Source organism: Sceloporus undulatus, chromosome 5 (genome assembly GCF_019175285.1).
Source record: "Sceloporus undulatus isolate JIND9_A2432 ecotype Alabama chromosome 5, SceUnd_v1.1, whole genome shotgun sequence".
NCBI classification, from domain to species: Eukaryota; Metazoa; Chordata; class Lepidosauria; order Squamata; family Phrynosomatidae; genus Sceloporus; species Sceloporus undulatus.
This window is the reverse complement of record NC_056526.1, coordinates 72,388,980-72,406,753: the sequence shown is the minus strand read 5'-3', so window position 1 is coordinate 72,406,753 and position 17,774 is coordinate 72,388,980. Positions and strand designations below refer to the sequence as shown.

The 17,774-nt window shown below is 38.8% G+C and overlaps 1 protein-coding gene across 14 annotated transcripts in view; it reads left to right on the top strand.

Annotated features, from left to right (window-relative positions):
* CADPS2 (calcium dependent secretion activator 2) overlaps positions 1-17,774 on the top strand; it is a 372,843-nt gene that overhangs the window by 178,871 nt on the left and 176,198 nt on the right. For all 14 annotated transcript variants that reach the window (XM_042467898.1, XM_042467896.1, XM_042467889.1 and 11 more), the window contains exon 8: positions 5,303-5,442. In XM_042467898.1, the coding sequence (XP_042323832.1) occupies positions 5,303-5,442 (140 nt within the window). The remainder of the gene's footprint in view (positions 1-5,302; positions 5,443-17,774) is intronic.

Below are 17,774 nucleotides of genomic sequence, written 5' to 3'. Positions count from 1 at the left end.
ATCCATGGTTTGAAAATAATTTTAAACTATATAAATGCCCAAAAGCAAAGCTTGATTTTGCCATTTTATATATGGGACACCAGTGCATTATGCCATTGTATTTAATGGGATTTGAGCATTAATGGATTTTGGTATCCACTGAGGGTCCTGGAACCAAACTCCAGTGGATACCAAGGGCCCACTGTTTACATTAGCATCTCTTTACAGTAGAACAGGCAGCCACCACATGCCTCCTCAGGGCCACTGCAGAATTCCTTACTTTTACAGAGTAGAGTATTCCTTTGTGGGCTAAAGAGACTGTGGTAATTGTTCTTGTTACAGCAGTGCACCATCATTGTGTACAGGGAAGTATTGCACATCTTCAAAGTTAAGAAAATTCCTCCTGAACATCAGGTGTTTGTGTGTTACATTTTTCCAAAGGGTTTCCTCCCATACCTGGTTTTCTTCCCTTTAGAAACAATTCCTCATCTCTTGTTCTGCAAGAAATTCTTCCTTTTTGGTATACTAAAAAATTCTTTATCATCTATGACACATTATTTTCTGCCTTGGATGACTTATTCAAAGTTGGACATTTTTGGCAATGATAAAATCTGCCTTGGAGAATTATATTGACATACCTGGTAGCATTATGAGGGTATTTCAGCGAAAATGAAAATATTTGTATTAACTATAATAGGAAAATATAAAGTGTATTGATCAATATACCATATTCCGATGCATTTTATTCTAATGCATTCAATAAAAACTGTTTTTAGTACAACAGAGTTACATTTTGTTATAGACTTCACACACTAGACTTACAAAGCAGGCATTTTATGATATTATTATCCAATGGGTTGTCAATAATGTCTTTGAGTTTCATCCCCTGCCATGGTTAAGTTTTTTTTTTTTATTTGCAGCAAAAAATGGGTGGAACAAAAATTGTACTAACAAATCTAGTGTTTTTATATTACATTTTTGAACCTCTGCTGATTGGAAACATATGTTCTGTTTCATGTGATCATTTCTTCTTTAATTCTGGGGGGTGTTCAGGTTCTCATGGAATATCCTTGATTTTGTGCCCACCAACAATTCTGTGGACATTGGAATTTTTTTAATATTGCATGATATATTTCAGTTCTTACTGGGATTAGAAATCCCCTAGGCCAAGTGACTCAGTGACTTTTCCAATCTATCTGACACAGCTTTTTTAATAAGTTGGACTAAACTGCCTTTTAAAAATCTTATATAACTCTAAAACATGGTCAGGGAGTGTGAGGCTTCAGTCAGACAAATCAAAATTTCAGGATGATGACAGTAGCAGTGAAACATTATTAGGAGGGCTGCATGTTCTAGACTCCATCCCAGTTCTTGTCTGAACAGTGTTTAAACATACACCACTAATTTATAAAATCTATAAAACCAGAGGTGTGTGTGTGTGTGTGTGTGTGTGTGTGTGTGTGTTTGTGACTGTCTGTCTGTGTGTATAAAGGAACTACACCCCAATCTAACTAGGCAGTCATGGAAGCCTTTTCAAAAAACTAACTGGCATTTAGACACATAGATTTTAAACTGCTCTGAGGAGATGTATCAGTTTGTTGGAGTCATAAGTCATCCCATCAGTGTCATATAGAACCCTGCTTCAAAAAGGTGACAAGAGCTATCCAATTCATGCTGTGAAAATCAGCCTTTTACAGACTGGAAAAGCATGCTTCTCCTGGGTTTAAACATGGGAAGAAAGATTCTATGTGAACTCAAAACATACAGAGTGTTTCCAAAAGAGGGTTTAATATTACAGTAATATATATTAATTTAACTATTATTCAACTATTAATTTCCAATTCCTATCAAAAATGATAATTATTAGACATATTTCCAGTTACCAGTCTTTGAATTCCATGTCTGAAAATAGCATGTGGCACTCATTTATCAATTTCATGATGTGAATTGTTAAAAATTACTACAAGGAAAAGAATCTCACCAATCCCCCAAATCTGGGTATTTGCTTTTCAAGGAATGCATAATTCTCCTAAGACATGGGTAGGAGAGGAAAGAAACAAACATGAAATATATTTTGCTTGGGTTTTTTATTATTTATGAGTGGGAGAATTTTTCAAGAAATACCTTTCTTGGGATTCCATTAGCATCTGAAATGGGGTTATTTGAACTTGTTGGGATCCTTGTGTTGCATACTAATGCTTTAAATAATATTGTTTCTTCTTTAAATTTTTATTTCTTTTTATTTCAAGCATATTTATTTGAAACATTCCCCCAGTTGCACATCTGAGGGTTTTTAATATTAGTTTAGAGATTAATTTTTGCATAATGAAAAACCAATCTTGAGGATGGTACTTCTGAAAGTAATAGTTGTAGCTCAACTGAAGGAAAGTTTTCTCAACCTGACTTTTGCACAGGCTTACCTGGTGCTTTTAAGACAGGAGAAGGCAAGTAGCAGCCTTCCAGAAACTGGGTTTCAGCTAATGTCATTATTCACTGTTGACACTAGGAAGAATGTGAATTGCAGTTATCCCTAATCTCAAGGCAGCAAAACATAGGTTTAAGCACCTAGTTTGTTTCTATCAGATGGTAGAACATTTACACACGGTTGCATTGTGGATAAGATTCTTTCCTTTCATCTGTACATTGAGATATAGTGCATTTCCAGTTAGTCTCAAAGGTGCGACAAGATCGCTCTATGTATTGATTCTACAGACTAACACAGCTATATCTTTGAATTCTACCACTATTTGAATTCTTACTTTGCTAAAGTTATTTCTCGTTGCACTTGAGACTTCCAAGGGTCCCATGCTAGCACTTTACATCAATAGTGGAAGTGACTTGAGACACGTATCTCTCTCACTCAGGGCCATTCCACACTGTAGAATTAAACTACTGTGATTCTGCTTTAACTGCCATGGCTGCAACCTGTGGAATCCTGAGCTTTAGGGAGGCATCAGAGCTCTCTGACTGAGAATTTTAAATACCCTTCACTAAATTTGTAAATTATGGGATTCCATAGGATGGAATCATGGCAGTTAAAATAGAATCATAGCACTATAAGTGCGTAGTGTGGAAAGGTCTTCAGACAAACTCTCTCTCTCTGTCTCACACACACACACACACACACACACACACACACACACGATGACAAAAATGGTATTCAGTTATAGCAAAGGAACAACACAAAACCTCATTTCTGAAGCCATCAGTGGTGGGGAATGGGAACCAGTGATGAACAAAGGAGGGACTGCTAAAGAAGGGGGAAATCACACCAATAGATTTAACATACCTTCTGCCAGAATAGCTTTTTTCGTGAAGAAAGTAAACTTAAGGCTATGTAGATTTATGTTGACATTAAGTCCTCAGTCTGTATGACAAGAGAGTGTCGTCTTGACATGGACTTTTTTAAATGTCAGTACCTTAATTATGATGTCTGATCAGGAATTAAATGTGTTTAATACTAAGAAAACCCCAAAGGGCTATAGTTCAATGCACAGTTGAAAAGGGGACACTTAAGATGGAATCTTTCACTGCTGTTCTTCATGTAGCCTGAAAAATCACTGCAAATTTATTCCCAATATTGCCATCTAATGCACAAATATGTTAAAGCAGTTATATTGGGCATGCATATTAAACTGCATACTCTTGCAGATGTGCCACGATACAGACAGGTTTGGGGCTTCATAAGGTAGATGAAAATGAGAAGACAAGACGAAAGCACTAACTAGACAAAACATTAATTTTCATGTTTAATTACACTGCGCCTATACTTGTCTGTCTGTCTGTCTGTCTACTTGTTTGTTACACTCTGTCCCCCCCTCAGTTCTGCAATGTAGTGCCTCATAGGAATAATACACATCACTTGATCTGTTGATGACTCAGCTCTTGATGATGTTTCATGAAAAAAAATCCATATATAGTGAATTTGTGATCATACTTTATTTGTTCTGGCTTATTCACACAAACAAACCATCACTTGTGTGTTGCAGTCATCAGCTGATGTACATGGTAGTGTGTGAATGAGTCCCAAGGGTCTGGGCTAGATCCTGCTTTTGACAATGCTGTGTTAATTGATGATGATGATGATGATGATGATGATGATGATGATGATGATGATGATGTTATACAGCTGGTCTTTTGTCTTGGTTAATCACATTGGATTGGTTGTATTTAAAGTCCTGTTGAAATCAACTGGTCAGGATAGCCAATGAGATCTCAGTGCAACAAATTTAGGGGATTATCGCACCACTGAAAAATGTGTCTTACCACTGCCAAATTGAAGCTTCATTCAGGCTGTACCCTGGTGTTATTGCATGGTTTTTCTCCCCAAAACCGCCATCCGGGTACAGACCGGCTCCAGTGAGGGACCTTGAACTCTCTTTGGCAGCCATTTTTCAAAGTCAGAAAGCTCTCGACTTTGAGCAATGGCTGCCGAAGTGAGTTCAGGGACCTGCATTAGAGCCAGGCTGTACCAGTGTACAGCCCAAATGAAGCTTTAATTCGGCAGCGATAGGACACGTTTTCCAGTGGTGCAATTATCCCCTTAATTTGGATCCAAACATGATCTGTGTCTAACTGGATTGTCATTTATTTTTAAAAACTATTTATTTGTTAATTTTTTGTCCTACCTATCTTCCAGAGGGCTCAAGTTATCATACATGGCTTTCTTCCTCCTCACCTCCTCACAATAACTCTGTGAGGTACATCAGGCTAAGAAACTGAGTGCCCTCTCCCAAAGCTACCCAGTCAGTTTCAGGACTCAGCTGGGACTTCAGTTTGGATCTCCCAAGTCACTGTATTCTAACAAGACCACCACATTGACTCTCTATTTAGAAAGTTTATAAGCTACCCTTCACCACAAGCTCCCTGGGTGGCACAGAAGAAGATGTGTTATTTTTTGAAGATCTCTAACTGTTTCATTACTGGCAAACAGTATCTCTTGTAAAAAAAAAATGTTGCTAGCAAAGCACTGGTGTCTGAGGAAGCCTAAGTAGCACTGTACTATAGGAACTTGCATCACTGAAGGGGCATTTTTCAGCTCTGTGTTCTCATAGTACCTCTTGAAGCTCTGAATTAAGAATGAAGTAGCTTGGTGGAGAATCAGAGCGCCTTATGATCTAAAATATGGTTTGTCAGAAAATAAACTTCTGAAACTCTATGCAATGCAATGCAATGGAAATATTTTGACTGGTTGCTCATATCTCTTTTAATCGTCTTTCAAGTAGGAAAAAGTGACATGGATGGCTTCCTCCTTGGTCCAAGCTTACAAGGAAATCTGTTCAGAAATGCATTTGATAAACAGCGTGCACTGTATCTTTTACAGGTAGTGTTGTACCCAACATCCAACAGCTCCAAGTCACCAGAGCTGCATAAAATGATAGTCCCTAAGAATAGCCAAGACTCTGATCTGAGGATAAAACTGGCTGTGAGGATGGATAAGCCACCACATATGAAGCATTGTGGGTAAGTGTCTCATTGTTCAAAAATGGCAAATTTGAATTGCATTTTTTAAAGTGCCAATGTACTTTCACATAATGCACACAGAAGGGAAAATTAAGGAAAGATAAGTCAGCAATGTGGGAAGGTGAAATCTGAAATTTATTTAAAGAAAATGAGCCTTGTAGCCTGAAATAAAGTTGTAACTCAAAAGCAACAACAAGACGGTTGGTTTATTTTGGTGGTGGTGGTGCAGTTTCCTCCATAAAACAGGCTCTTGAATATTAGCACTGTAGTTTCCACAGAGTTTTGATATGTTACTTTCCCAGAATCTCCAAGAATTCCCCAGCCAGGTTAACTGAAGGGATTCTGGGTACTACAGCCCTAAAAGGTTAGGTTATTAAACTGTGTTTCTTACAGAGTGACATTTTTTAAAGCATTGTCTCTTACTCTCCTTGTATGTGAATTGTACAGTGGACCCTTGTTATACGCTGGGGTTTGGTTCCAAGATCTCCCGTGTATAACAAAATCCGTGTACTGTATGCTCAAGTCCCATTACATATAATGACATAGCAAAATGGTGTCCCTTATAAAAAATGGAAAATCAACGTAAATTTATACTTTTTTGAAACATTTTCAAATCGTGTATGCTTAAATCCGTGTATAAGAAGGGCCGACTGTATTTCTTTCACCATTTCTTTCCAACTGTAGTTCTTTAAGCATGTAATTTTCTAAGCACTTTCTAGTCATCATTCTTTACTGCAACTGCAGTAGGTCTGAGGGGTCAAATTTCTGCCACTGAGACCCTTTGGGGGTACCCAGTCTGCCAAAATGAGATGTTTAGTAGTCATGGGAAATCCAGAGGAGGAGGAGGAGAAAAGGTTTTAATGTCAGATGGGGAAGTGGGGGGAAATTGGGTACTTGGTGGCCAGGGGAAATCCAAGAAGGAGGAGGAGATGGAGAAAAGGTTTTAACATTGGATTGGGAAGTGAAGATAGTGGAAGGAAATATCATTTTTGGTGGTTAAAGGGATCCAAAGGAGGAGGAGGAGGATAGAGAAAGAAGGTTTTAACATCAGGTTGAGAAGGGCATCACCACACACACACAAACACACACATACACTCACACTCCTGCCTTGGCAGCTCTTTTAGAAATCACTGCTGAGGCACTGATAGTGGGGCATCAGAGCTGCTTTTTTAGGACTTTTCTAAGCAGTATCACTGGTTGTTGTTGTTATTATTATTATTAATTGCCCTCCTGTCAATCTGGACCCATGGGGACTGTACTGAGCCATATATAAGTAGACCCCGTATTTTAGTGTCAATTTTTGGGCATAAAATTTTTGACTTATAGTCGAGTATATATGGTACTTCAAGAGGCAACTCAAACACACTTTTCTTTGGTCAGAAAAAGGACAGTCTTTGCCCAGACCTGTTTCCATTAATTATCCACAGCTATTTCCTTCTGCCCAGTGGGACCTTAGGTTCAGGTTTTCTGACAGCTTGTCATCCAAACTGCCATGACAAACATCCTTTTTTTGTAATTCAAGTGACAGATTGAAAACCAGACTGTGAATAGAGAGATCCCCTGTTCAAAGGAGAGAGGAAAAGGAGCACCCTATTACCCTTTCAGTTTCAGATTGATGTTTAATATACCAAATTGAGCTAAACTTAAAATATTATAAATGGGGTTCACCAAAATACAGTTCTAGAAAAATTCAGTAGCAGAGGTACCAGCTTTCTCAAGTTAGAAACCATTCATTTTGTCCCAGCATCTATAATCTTTATTTGCTTATTCTCTCTTCACCCCATTCCAATCCCTTTCTTTTCTCACTGGTCTTTTTCTTCCTCCATGCAAATGCACATTTTGCTTTTCTCTGCTGCCCACTCTCAGTTTCTGCAACTGTTGTAAAAACAGCAAATTCCACACTGGCATAGTTAGAAAACGAATCAGAAATAAAATTGTTGTTATGATACAGTGTTTATACAAAGCCATGGTGTGATCACACCCAGGATATTGTGTACAGTTCTTTCCCAGAACCTGAAAAAGGAAATTCTAGAGCTGGAGAAGATGAAAAGAATGGAGCAGTTCCCCCATGAGGAAATCTTAGAGGTGTAATTCTTTGTCGATTTCATTCTCAAAGAAAGCAACAAGTAAATATTGCAAATTTTGAACCACTGTGAAAAAGTCTGTGCAGTTTTTGAAATCTATTGACAGTTCAAGACTTATCTGCGGAAAAAGTGTCTATTGCTTTTTCACGGAAAGTACCACTTCAAGAACAGTAAACAGAATTTGCAGACCCAGCATTTTCTGCACAGCAAATAATATTTTTGCAGAGAAATATTATTGTCTGTGCAGAAAATTATTTTTCTTATGAAGAAAATGTGGTTTTCCCTAAAAACAAACAACATGCCACTCCTCTGCACAGGAGTCCCAGATTGTGAAGATTCTTGTCAGTCTAGGATTTCTCTGTCAAGTTTTCCTGACAGTAAAAAAAATAGAGCTGGTAAGAATATTTGAAAATATCCCCCCCCCCAAAAAAAAAACTGATTCAAAAACATTGTTGAGAAACCATGATGAGAAGAATCTGGAACTGACACTAATCTTAGGAGGTTGAGACTTACTTTGAACAAAATTCACATTTTTTTTGCACAAAAAACAGCATTTCCTATTACATTTGCCAAAAAAATCTGTTTTCTGAGTAAAACAACCACATGTGAATTTTGTGCAGAATAAGTTTCAACCTGTGAAGATTAGTGTTAATCTCAGATTCTTCTCATCAGGTACAGTAGAAAGTATTGTTTTCTCTGCAAAACAATCACGTGTGAATTTTGTGCAGAATATTGTGGATGCCTGATCTCTAAAGATAGCGCTGTCATCTTGAAGCAGATTTTAATTATCTGAAATTCATATATATATTCTAATAGTACCTCTAGAGTCTTCTTAGCAATGATTCTACATTTCAGGTTACTGAGTATCACAGGATATACACACACATCATGAATTTTCATGGTAGTATTTTGCTCTTGTTGTTGTTTTGTTGCTATTTTATTATTTTTATATTATTTCCTATAACTTTGTTGGGACCTGGTGATGTCTTGGAAGAAAATAATAATAATGGTACAGTCCACCCTCCCCATACATGGGGGAGCCGTTCTGGGCCTTCCCATGTATGAGGAAAAGAAGGTATGCTCAAGCACCATATAAAATAATACACACCCCATTACTTCTGCCATGGCTTCACGTAAACTCAAAGCCCGCCTATGGGGGGGGGACTGACTATAATAATCACAATGAATATTTTTTAAAAAGTAAGAATTTTGCATTTGGGGGCATACTTACATCTTTTAGCATGTTTCAAGTAACTTATTGGATCCTGGTCCCTGCCATAGAGACAGATATCCAGAACCGCCCTGAGCTACTATTTGTTGCCATTCAATATGAATGCCTTAATGGAAAATGGTAATAAAAGTCTGCCTGAGAAGGAACAAACAGTTCCATGTGTAGCAAAATGAAAAGGTCACAGTATGCATAATTTATGACAGGACTTTTAAAAATTTATGAAAAAATATTTTCTTTGAGTGACAAGCAAAGATTGTGATTTTAGATGATTAGGACTTAACTGTTCTGCCTACGGTGCACAGGCCTCTGATTTTCTAGCACCTTTTGCAGCTAGTCTTGTGTTTACTAAGGAATTTAAGAAGTAATCTCTGTGCTTGACAGCAATGGTAGCTATACTATTAAAGCATGGCAACCACCACAGAGAGCCAGCTGATGTAGTGATTTGAGTGTTGAACTAGGAATAGGAAAGACAAGGGTCTGAATCCTCACTCAGCCATGGAAACCAGCTAGGTGACTTTGGACAGGTGACACTCTCAGCGTTAGAGGAAGGCAACAATAACCTCTTCTGAATTAGTTGTGCCAACATACTAATGATAGGTCCACCATCAGTCAGAATTGTTCTGAAGGCACACAACAAGAAGAAATGTCCACAGACATATCAGGTTGATAGTTTACACATGTGTTGAGGGTTGGGATTCAAGCTGCTGCTTGTTTGACTTCTCCCATTATTGTTGCCTGAGTTTCAACTGTTTAACATGTCTAGCAGAAACCTTCATTCTCATACCATTTCTTTTGGCTTTGATGGGAAGATGGATGGTGTTCCGAGCTCTTAATCTCTTTGAGTATGAATATGAGGTTTGCATCTCTAGGGCAGAATTGGGAAAATGTGACCCAATAACGAGAGACTAAGGAGTCAAAGAAGCAGCAGCTTGAATCCCAACACTAAATCACATTTTTGTGCCTCTAAGTCCTCCTGAAGTCCCATTGACCCCCCCTTATTATTGTACCAGAGTGTTTTTTGTTTTGTTTTGTTTTTAAACGCAGACAGAAAAGGTAAATCACAAGTCCTGAATGCCTCTGTGAGAAGTGCATGTGCATGTATCCCTACCACACTCTGCACTCCAAGTATCAATTTTCTGCTATTTTCAGCTGGAATTGGAGTATTGTGGCTCTGCATGAGTGCATGGTAGTCAAAATTGGCCCCTGCTACTATTGTCCATCCTTGCTCTAAACTATGAAATATTGCTTTTAAAGTAGCCTGGACCCCTCTGTCTAGCATGCACCAAAGTACTTGTTTTAACTGATTCCATTCCAAGATTGTATGTACAGTGCTGTGTAAATTTACAGCGCTATTAAAAAAAACCCTAACAATAACAATAATAATAAGCTACTCAGCTAAATCTACACTTCAGTTAAGTCACACTATCTGGTTTAGAACAAAGCTAGTCTAAATTTATGGTAGCTCACAGTGAGTATTGTTCTGATGTATTATTTAACATATTTTGGCGACTGATTGATAACTGCATTGTGTGGGTTGTTGACTTAAGGAGAAGGCATTATTTTATAAAGGTTTCTTCTAATGAGTGTTTTCATTTGGATCTTGACTTGAACAAATACCTACCTGTCTTTGTTAAGTTATATTTCTGTGTGAGAAATAGATTTGAGGAGATAGATTGTGCTTTAGCATGACCTAGTGGCTAAATGCTTGTATTGCTTCTCCAAGCTACCTTTTAAAACACCATTATTAACATGGAAAATGGCTTCGATAGCAAGGCCAGTGCTATAAATGCTAGAAATTGAAAGCTGAAGAAAATACAAGCAAAGATGTGTTCCTTATCACCCCATATTCCACTGTAGCTGAAGTTGAAGGACTCTATAGTAGCCTTGAGGAAAACCTTTTTAATAGCAAAGGATACATGTGGGTTTATATAAATTTCAGAAAGCATTTATTCATATTTTAAAAAAATTCTTATTATATGTGTGTGACAGTTTATATTTACTTTTTATATTTTGATACCACCATGCCACTTGGGATACATAAAAGGAAATGCATCTTCACACAATATGAACTCAAACCATAGAAACTATAGAATGTGCCATGATGATCACATTTTAGACATTTTTAAGAAGGGATTAGATAGTTTCAAGGGAAGATGAAATGGTTGGTTATGGATGATTGGTTATGTATCCAACCTAGGATACATAACCTAATCTAGGATGGTTATATATTAGTTCCAGCATCACAGGTAGTACAGTCCTCCCTCTGTTCTCTTGGTCTTTGGACCCGTATCCCTCGCTTATGGAGGGAGAATGAATGGGACATGTGCCCGGAGCATGCAGTGGCACACGCCCGCACCTATATTTAAGCCAATGAGGCTTGAATATAGGTGAAACTCCATTTTCACAAGGGGATCCAAAATGGATCCCCTCCGAAAAAGAAGAGTCGACTGTATACTTCTTTCACACTCTTCGAAAGAATCTGTTCTGATAGTTGCAAAGTTCTCTATGCTAGTCTGTTTCACCAGGAGCAAACTGGTCAAATTCCATTGCAATTCATCCTAATTCTACTGAATGCTTGATACCATGGGACCTTCGTATACACTGGGGTTTGGTTCCAGGATCTTCCATGGATATCAAAATCAGTGGATGTTCAAGTCCCATTATGGATAGTAAAATGGTGTGCCTTACATAAAATTGCAAAATCATGATTTGCTTTTTGGAACTTACATATTTTTAAAATATATTTAAGTCATATATCCTTGAATCCATGATAAAGAATCCATGGATACAGAGGGCCATCTCTACATACAGGAATGTTTATACAGTATGATCTTTGCATCCTCAGCGAACCTGTTCACATGGTTACTGAACATAGGTGAAACCCCAGTCACGAGCAAATGCTACATTTCACACCGAAGTTAACCACCAGTTGACTCATGTTGAAAAGCACCAGATACCTAGACAGGCGCTACCCTCTGGTCAACGCCTGTTGCAAGTTGACTATAGAGTCATGCTGGAGAACCTTCAGATGCCTTGGGAGACCTTTTTAAATTCCAGTCCTGTGGATATTTTATTACCAGTCCCGCAGATATAGGGGGTTGTACTGCACCAATTTTTTTTAATATCTTGGTTTTGTTTTGTTTTGTTTGTTTGTTTGTTTTTGCTTTGTCTGCTTTTGTCTTTTATTTATGACTGGACTGTGGTTGTAATAAAGTCTTTGTGTACTAACATCCTCTTTCCATAGAGACATCTAATCAGCCACTATGGAAACAGAATGTTAGACTTTTGGACAGATTCTACATGTCTCTCCTTAATAATAAATAAAACTTTTATTTATACCCCACCCCTCTGTCAAAGACAATCGGAGCATCTTACAGATTAAAACAAAATCGTAGTATCCTTGTTTCCCTCCCTCCCTCCCTCCCTCCCTTAAAACAACAATTAAACAATTAAACATTAAAATATCTGTTAAAATCATCCAATTAAAATGGCAGTGTGCAATTGGGTACAGAGTGTTCGAAGGGTAATCGTATTTGGTGTGAGGCTGAGTTTACTAATCAGGAAAGACCTGATGGAAGAGCTCCATCTTGACAGCCTTTTTGAAGCTGTCTAAGGCATTTTACAGACCGCCCAAAAGAGCGGTCTGCCGCCGCCCTTGTTTGCTGCATGAGGGAGCCGCAGCGGACAAACCGCGTGGCTCCCCCGCACAGCAAAAAGAACCCACAAAAAGCAGGTTCTTCTTGCGGTGCAGTTAGGTCGCCGCAAGGCGCCAGTGGTGCCCTTGCGGCATCACAACTGCGCCAAACGTTTGGACACTAAGTGTCCATCACGTCAAAATGGTGGTGCCCATCTGTATAGGGCGCCGCCATTTTGATGCCCTCGTTACGTGTGAGGGGCAAGGCGCGTCCAGAAGTGCCGCCCCTCGCGCGTAATGACAACGCCCAATAGGGCCCGTCTATAAAGCACCTAAGATAGTAATATGATGGATCTCCTTCTGCAGGCCATTCCATAATCTAGGAGCAGTAGAGGAAAAGATACTCTGGGGAGTTGCAGTCAATCTCGTTTTTATAGGTTGCAACAAATTTGTCCCAGAGGACCTAAGTGCGCTGGGTGGATTGTACGGAAGGAGGCGGTCCTGTAAATAGGTTGGACCCAAGCCATGTAAAGCTTTAAAGGTGATAACCAACACCTTGTACTGCACCCGGAAACCAATAGGCAGCCAGTGAAGTGATTTTAGAACAGGTGTAATATGGTCACTTCTGGGTTTTCCAGTGACCAGCCTGGCTGTCATTTTCTGAACTAACTGAAGTTTCCAGACTAAGCCCACCCATAGCCCTATGTAGAGCTCATTGCAGAAGTCAAGTCATGAGGTTACCAGAGCATGTACCACAGTTTCCAGGTCCCCTGGTTCCAGGAAAGGACACAGCTGGTGTATTAGCCGAAGCTGATAACAAGCGCTCCTGACCATCGCATTTACCTGATTTGTCATCCTGAGCGACAAGTCTAGGAGCACCCCCAGACTGCAACCACAGTACTTTAAGGAGAGTGTGATCCCATCCAAGACCAGTTGATGTATCTCAATGCCTGGATTAGGGCCCCCAGCTGTGAGCACCTCCATTTTATCTGGATTCAGTTTTAGTCTGTTTTTCCTCCTCCAGTCCATTAATGCTTTAAGACATTCATTGAGAGGAGAGATGCCATCTGACGTCAGAGCTGAAGACAGAGACATAGAGAAGTAAATCTGGGTGTCATCAACATGGTGATAACACCCTGCCCCATGTTTCCAAATGATCTCTCCCAGCGGCTTCATATATATGTTGAATAGCATCGGAGACAGGTTGGCGCCTTGAGGAATGCCTCAGTTAAGCTCCTTCTTTGAGGAGCAACTGTCCCTGAACATCACCCTCTGGAATCTGTCTGAGAGGAAGGAACGGAACCATTGCAGTGCAATGCCTCCAATTCCTAACTTTCTCAGGCGATCCAGAAGTATATCATGATCTATTGTAACAAAAGCTGCTGAGAGGTCTAATAGCACCAACAGGGTCACACTACCCCTTCATATATATGTAGAATAGCATATTCACCCCTCTCCTTGTATTCTTAAGTTACATATGACTTCTGTTTATGGCTATGCATACCTCATTTAATGGGGCCCTAGGTGGGTCACAGTTCTTTAGATATAAAATATGCTGGTAAAGGTGTTGAACATCCTTGTGCAGCTGATTTTCTCACAGCCAAGTTCAGGTATTGCAGCCTCATTTGGGGAAAAGATTAACAACCCCTCAGCATACATCCTTATTGCCTTAAAAACCAGCTGTCATAGTCAATTTTTACCTAGTTGGGGCAGTTCCAGGTTGAAGCATACCATAGAATGTTGTTTGTATCCGAATGATTGCAGGAATCATAAATGTTTATTGAGAAGCTGATCTGTTGAATTTTCTCTTGACATATTTTTTTTTTATAAAAAAAGAGTAAATTAATTCAGTCGTATAATCTAAAATTATTATTAGGCAGGATGTCATTCAGTAAATGAACTCTTATTTAACTGATCATATAATGACTGATTGATTGATTGATGAATTGATTTGAAACTCTATAAATATGGACACCATTAAAAGCAGTCAAGGGGGACACCTAAATTTTATTTTTCCTCAGTGGAGGCATTGCATGTTCCATGAAAGAGAAGGAAAGTCTATTTTACTTTATTTATTAAACTGATAGCTCTCTTTTCAACTAAAAAAAAATGCAGATAACATCACTAAAACAAATGAAACAAAAAGCCATGAAAATCAGTATAGTAATCAGTAAGCGTTAAAACAATTTGAAAAGCCAAAGTATCATTTTTATTTTATTTTATTTTTATTTTTGTTCCATAAATATGGTATATTGCTAAGATTATACTTTCTGCTGACCCTCTTATCAGCCTAGAATAATTTCCAGTTTTCCGTTTCCACTCTTTTCCGCCATGTTAAACAGAGGCTGGATGGCCATCTGTCAGGGATGCTTTGATTTGGATTTCCTGCATGGCAGGGGGTTGGACTGGATGGCCCTAGTGGTCTCTTCCAACTCTACGATTCTATGATTCTATGTTGATTACTATATTTCATCTGTAGCACATCCCATAATGGAAATAGGAATGATTTGGCTTAATTAACAGATCTGACTATTGTGCATACTGACTTTATCCTAATTATAGATTTCATAACTGTGCTGAGATTTAAATCATGCTAATTTTTAATTTTGTGCCACAGAATGTGATGGCTGTTCAACTTTAAGTATTTGTTTGCTTTTCATTTCACCAAAACGAATAGATTTAAATCAATGTATCCAGAAAGATGAAAAGAAAAAGAAAAAGAAAACTGAACTGTGTAACAAGTGACACACAAAAATTATATTAATGACTGATTGGATAATGATGATGAGGTTAAATGAAAAATGGTTAGAAAGGAAGAAACAAAAGTGTGCTTCCTGCTGTTAGACCCTTAGAGAACAGATTAGAGCAATGAGCTTGGTTTTAATGATTACTACAATAATTGCTAGTAAGGGGATCTTAGAGACCTTTGTGCATTTCAGCCATTTTAATTGCAGAGGAAAGTAGAGAAGCATTTAATTGCTCAAAGAGATATTACTAACTGAGACATCACTTTGAATTCATTTCAAAATAATTCATCTGAAATATTTGTGAAATAGGCAAGAAATAAAATCCCAACTCAACATTGCTTAAACACATCTGAATTGGACAAAAATCCAGCATTGGGCTAGGCATTTACTGTAAATGTTTGTTCAGTTTCAAAGGGATTTATGTTAATTGCTTTGTGTATTGAATCACGACATTAGACTTAGAATTGTGTGATCAATGTGAAGTGTTTATCCTTGCCGATCTCAGTGGTGGCCAACACCTCTGACTGTACATAGGCTATTGGCTATTATCATTGACTGAACCAGTTGTTTTTGGAGAAAAATATTTGAATCGGAGCCTGTCTGCTTAAAGAAACCATTGCTCCAAGACTTAATGAATGAATACTAATTACAGTGTTAATCTCTTTTCCTGAAACAATTTAAGTACAGTTGGATTTATTTTTAATTGGGTTTTATAAAACTGTATGGCAAAGCAAAGAGTGTGAGAATATTCAGATACTTTATAAATGAGAGTAATGAAATTATTGGAAGGAAGTGGGGGGACATTTGACATCCTTTGTATTTTTTCCCCCATCTTGTCAGATGGCAAGGACATCTAAGAACTGAACACCTCTATAAAGGCTCCTGGCCCAGCCTTGAAGCCAGAGCTCTGAAAAATTGTCTTTTCAGACCACAGCTCCCCCAAACCCCAGCCAGCATATTTCACTATAGCTCTAAAAATGGCCTTGAGGCAGCATCACATCATACTGCTTTGAAGGAAGAGATCTTTCCTGCCTAATATAAGAGCAGTCTTATACTGCAGAATGAAAAATTACCATCTAAGTCTGGGGAATGCCAATTAGACCTCTGATTATTTTAATGTGTAAATGTATTAAAGAAATCCAAATAAATGATTCCAAGTAAACTGGGATATCCTGAAAATGTTGGAAAATGTTTGTAAATCTGCCATTATATTGCAATGATGGATTCTGACATGTGAGATATTAGAACTATCTGGATTGTTTTAATTCTTTAACACTTAATACATTAATACTTAACCCCTTCATACTGGGGTTATGAACATTTCTCATGTACAGTGCACCCGTGCCATACGCGAGCACGCCATACGCGGACTTGAGTGTATGCGCTCAAGCCGCGGCGCACGCGCGGGGCAGACGGGGCAGCGCGTCCCATTCAATTGAATGGACGCGCGTGCCTGTTGCACCTTGCACGCGCTTGCGCCGCCGCGCCGCCGCGCACGAGCCCCATTGTTTCCAATGGGGCTCGAGCATAGGCGGAATTCGCCTTACGCGGCGGGATCCGGAACGGGTCCCCCGCATAAGGCAAGGACGCACTGTATTATTAAAATTTGGAAAGCCAAAATGGAAGTGGAGATGAGGTTTACCCAAACATTTGCATATAAAGCTTAAATATCTGTGTTGGGGAGGCCTTTGAATTTTATCTGTTGTAAATCACATATGATTTGGAATCCAATGTGGAAGTATATGGCACACCTGACATTGGGTAGAGCTACGCACCACAGTTTCGGCTCTGCTCATGCTTTAGCATTTCTTATCTTAAAGTCTAACTATACTTATTCTGAGAGGGATGCAGTGGCTCAGCAGTTAACATAATGACTCTGAAGATTGCAAGGTTGGCAGTTTGAGACCAAAGCACCACATGATGAAGTGAGTTCCTATCACTAGTCCTGGCTTCTGCCAATCTACCAGTTCAAAAGCATGTAAAAGTAGAAGTAGATAAATAAGTACCACTTCAGTGGGAAGATAACAGCATTCCATGCAGTCATGCTGGCCACATGATCACAAAGTCATCCTTGAAAATGTTGGCTCCCTTGGCTAAGTAATGGAGATGAGCACCACACCCTACAGTCGGACATGAATTGACAATCATATCAAAGAGGAAACCTTGACCTTTTTAATGGTTATTCTAGACTTTTTAAAGGTAAAATTTTATAGTACATTTCTGTTGAGATCAAAAACTGGAACAGTGCTATTTTATGGCCAGACTGAGCACTTCTTCCATGCACACAGAAGATGAACAACCTGCACCAAATGCTACTCAGTAGGTAAATGGTAGATAATAATCATAATCATAATTTTTATTTCTATCTTCCCGCCTCTCCCAATGGATCGAAGCAGGATCACAGCAAAGTTGAAATTACAGTTACAATATTGCTGCATTAGTTACTGCACAATTAAATCACAATTAAAAGCATAAAAACATAAGAACATGAAAACATAAACATCAGTCAATCACAGGGTCACCTGCTCTCATTCCATACTAGTGGTCTTCATAGGAGGTCAGGAGGGTATGCGCGGCGAAAGAGCTCTGTCTTTACTGCCTTCTTGAAGGTTTCTAAGGATGTAACAAGGCGGGTC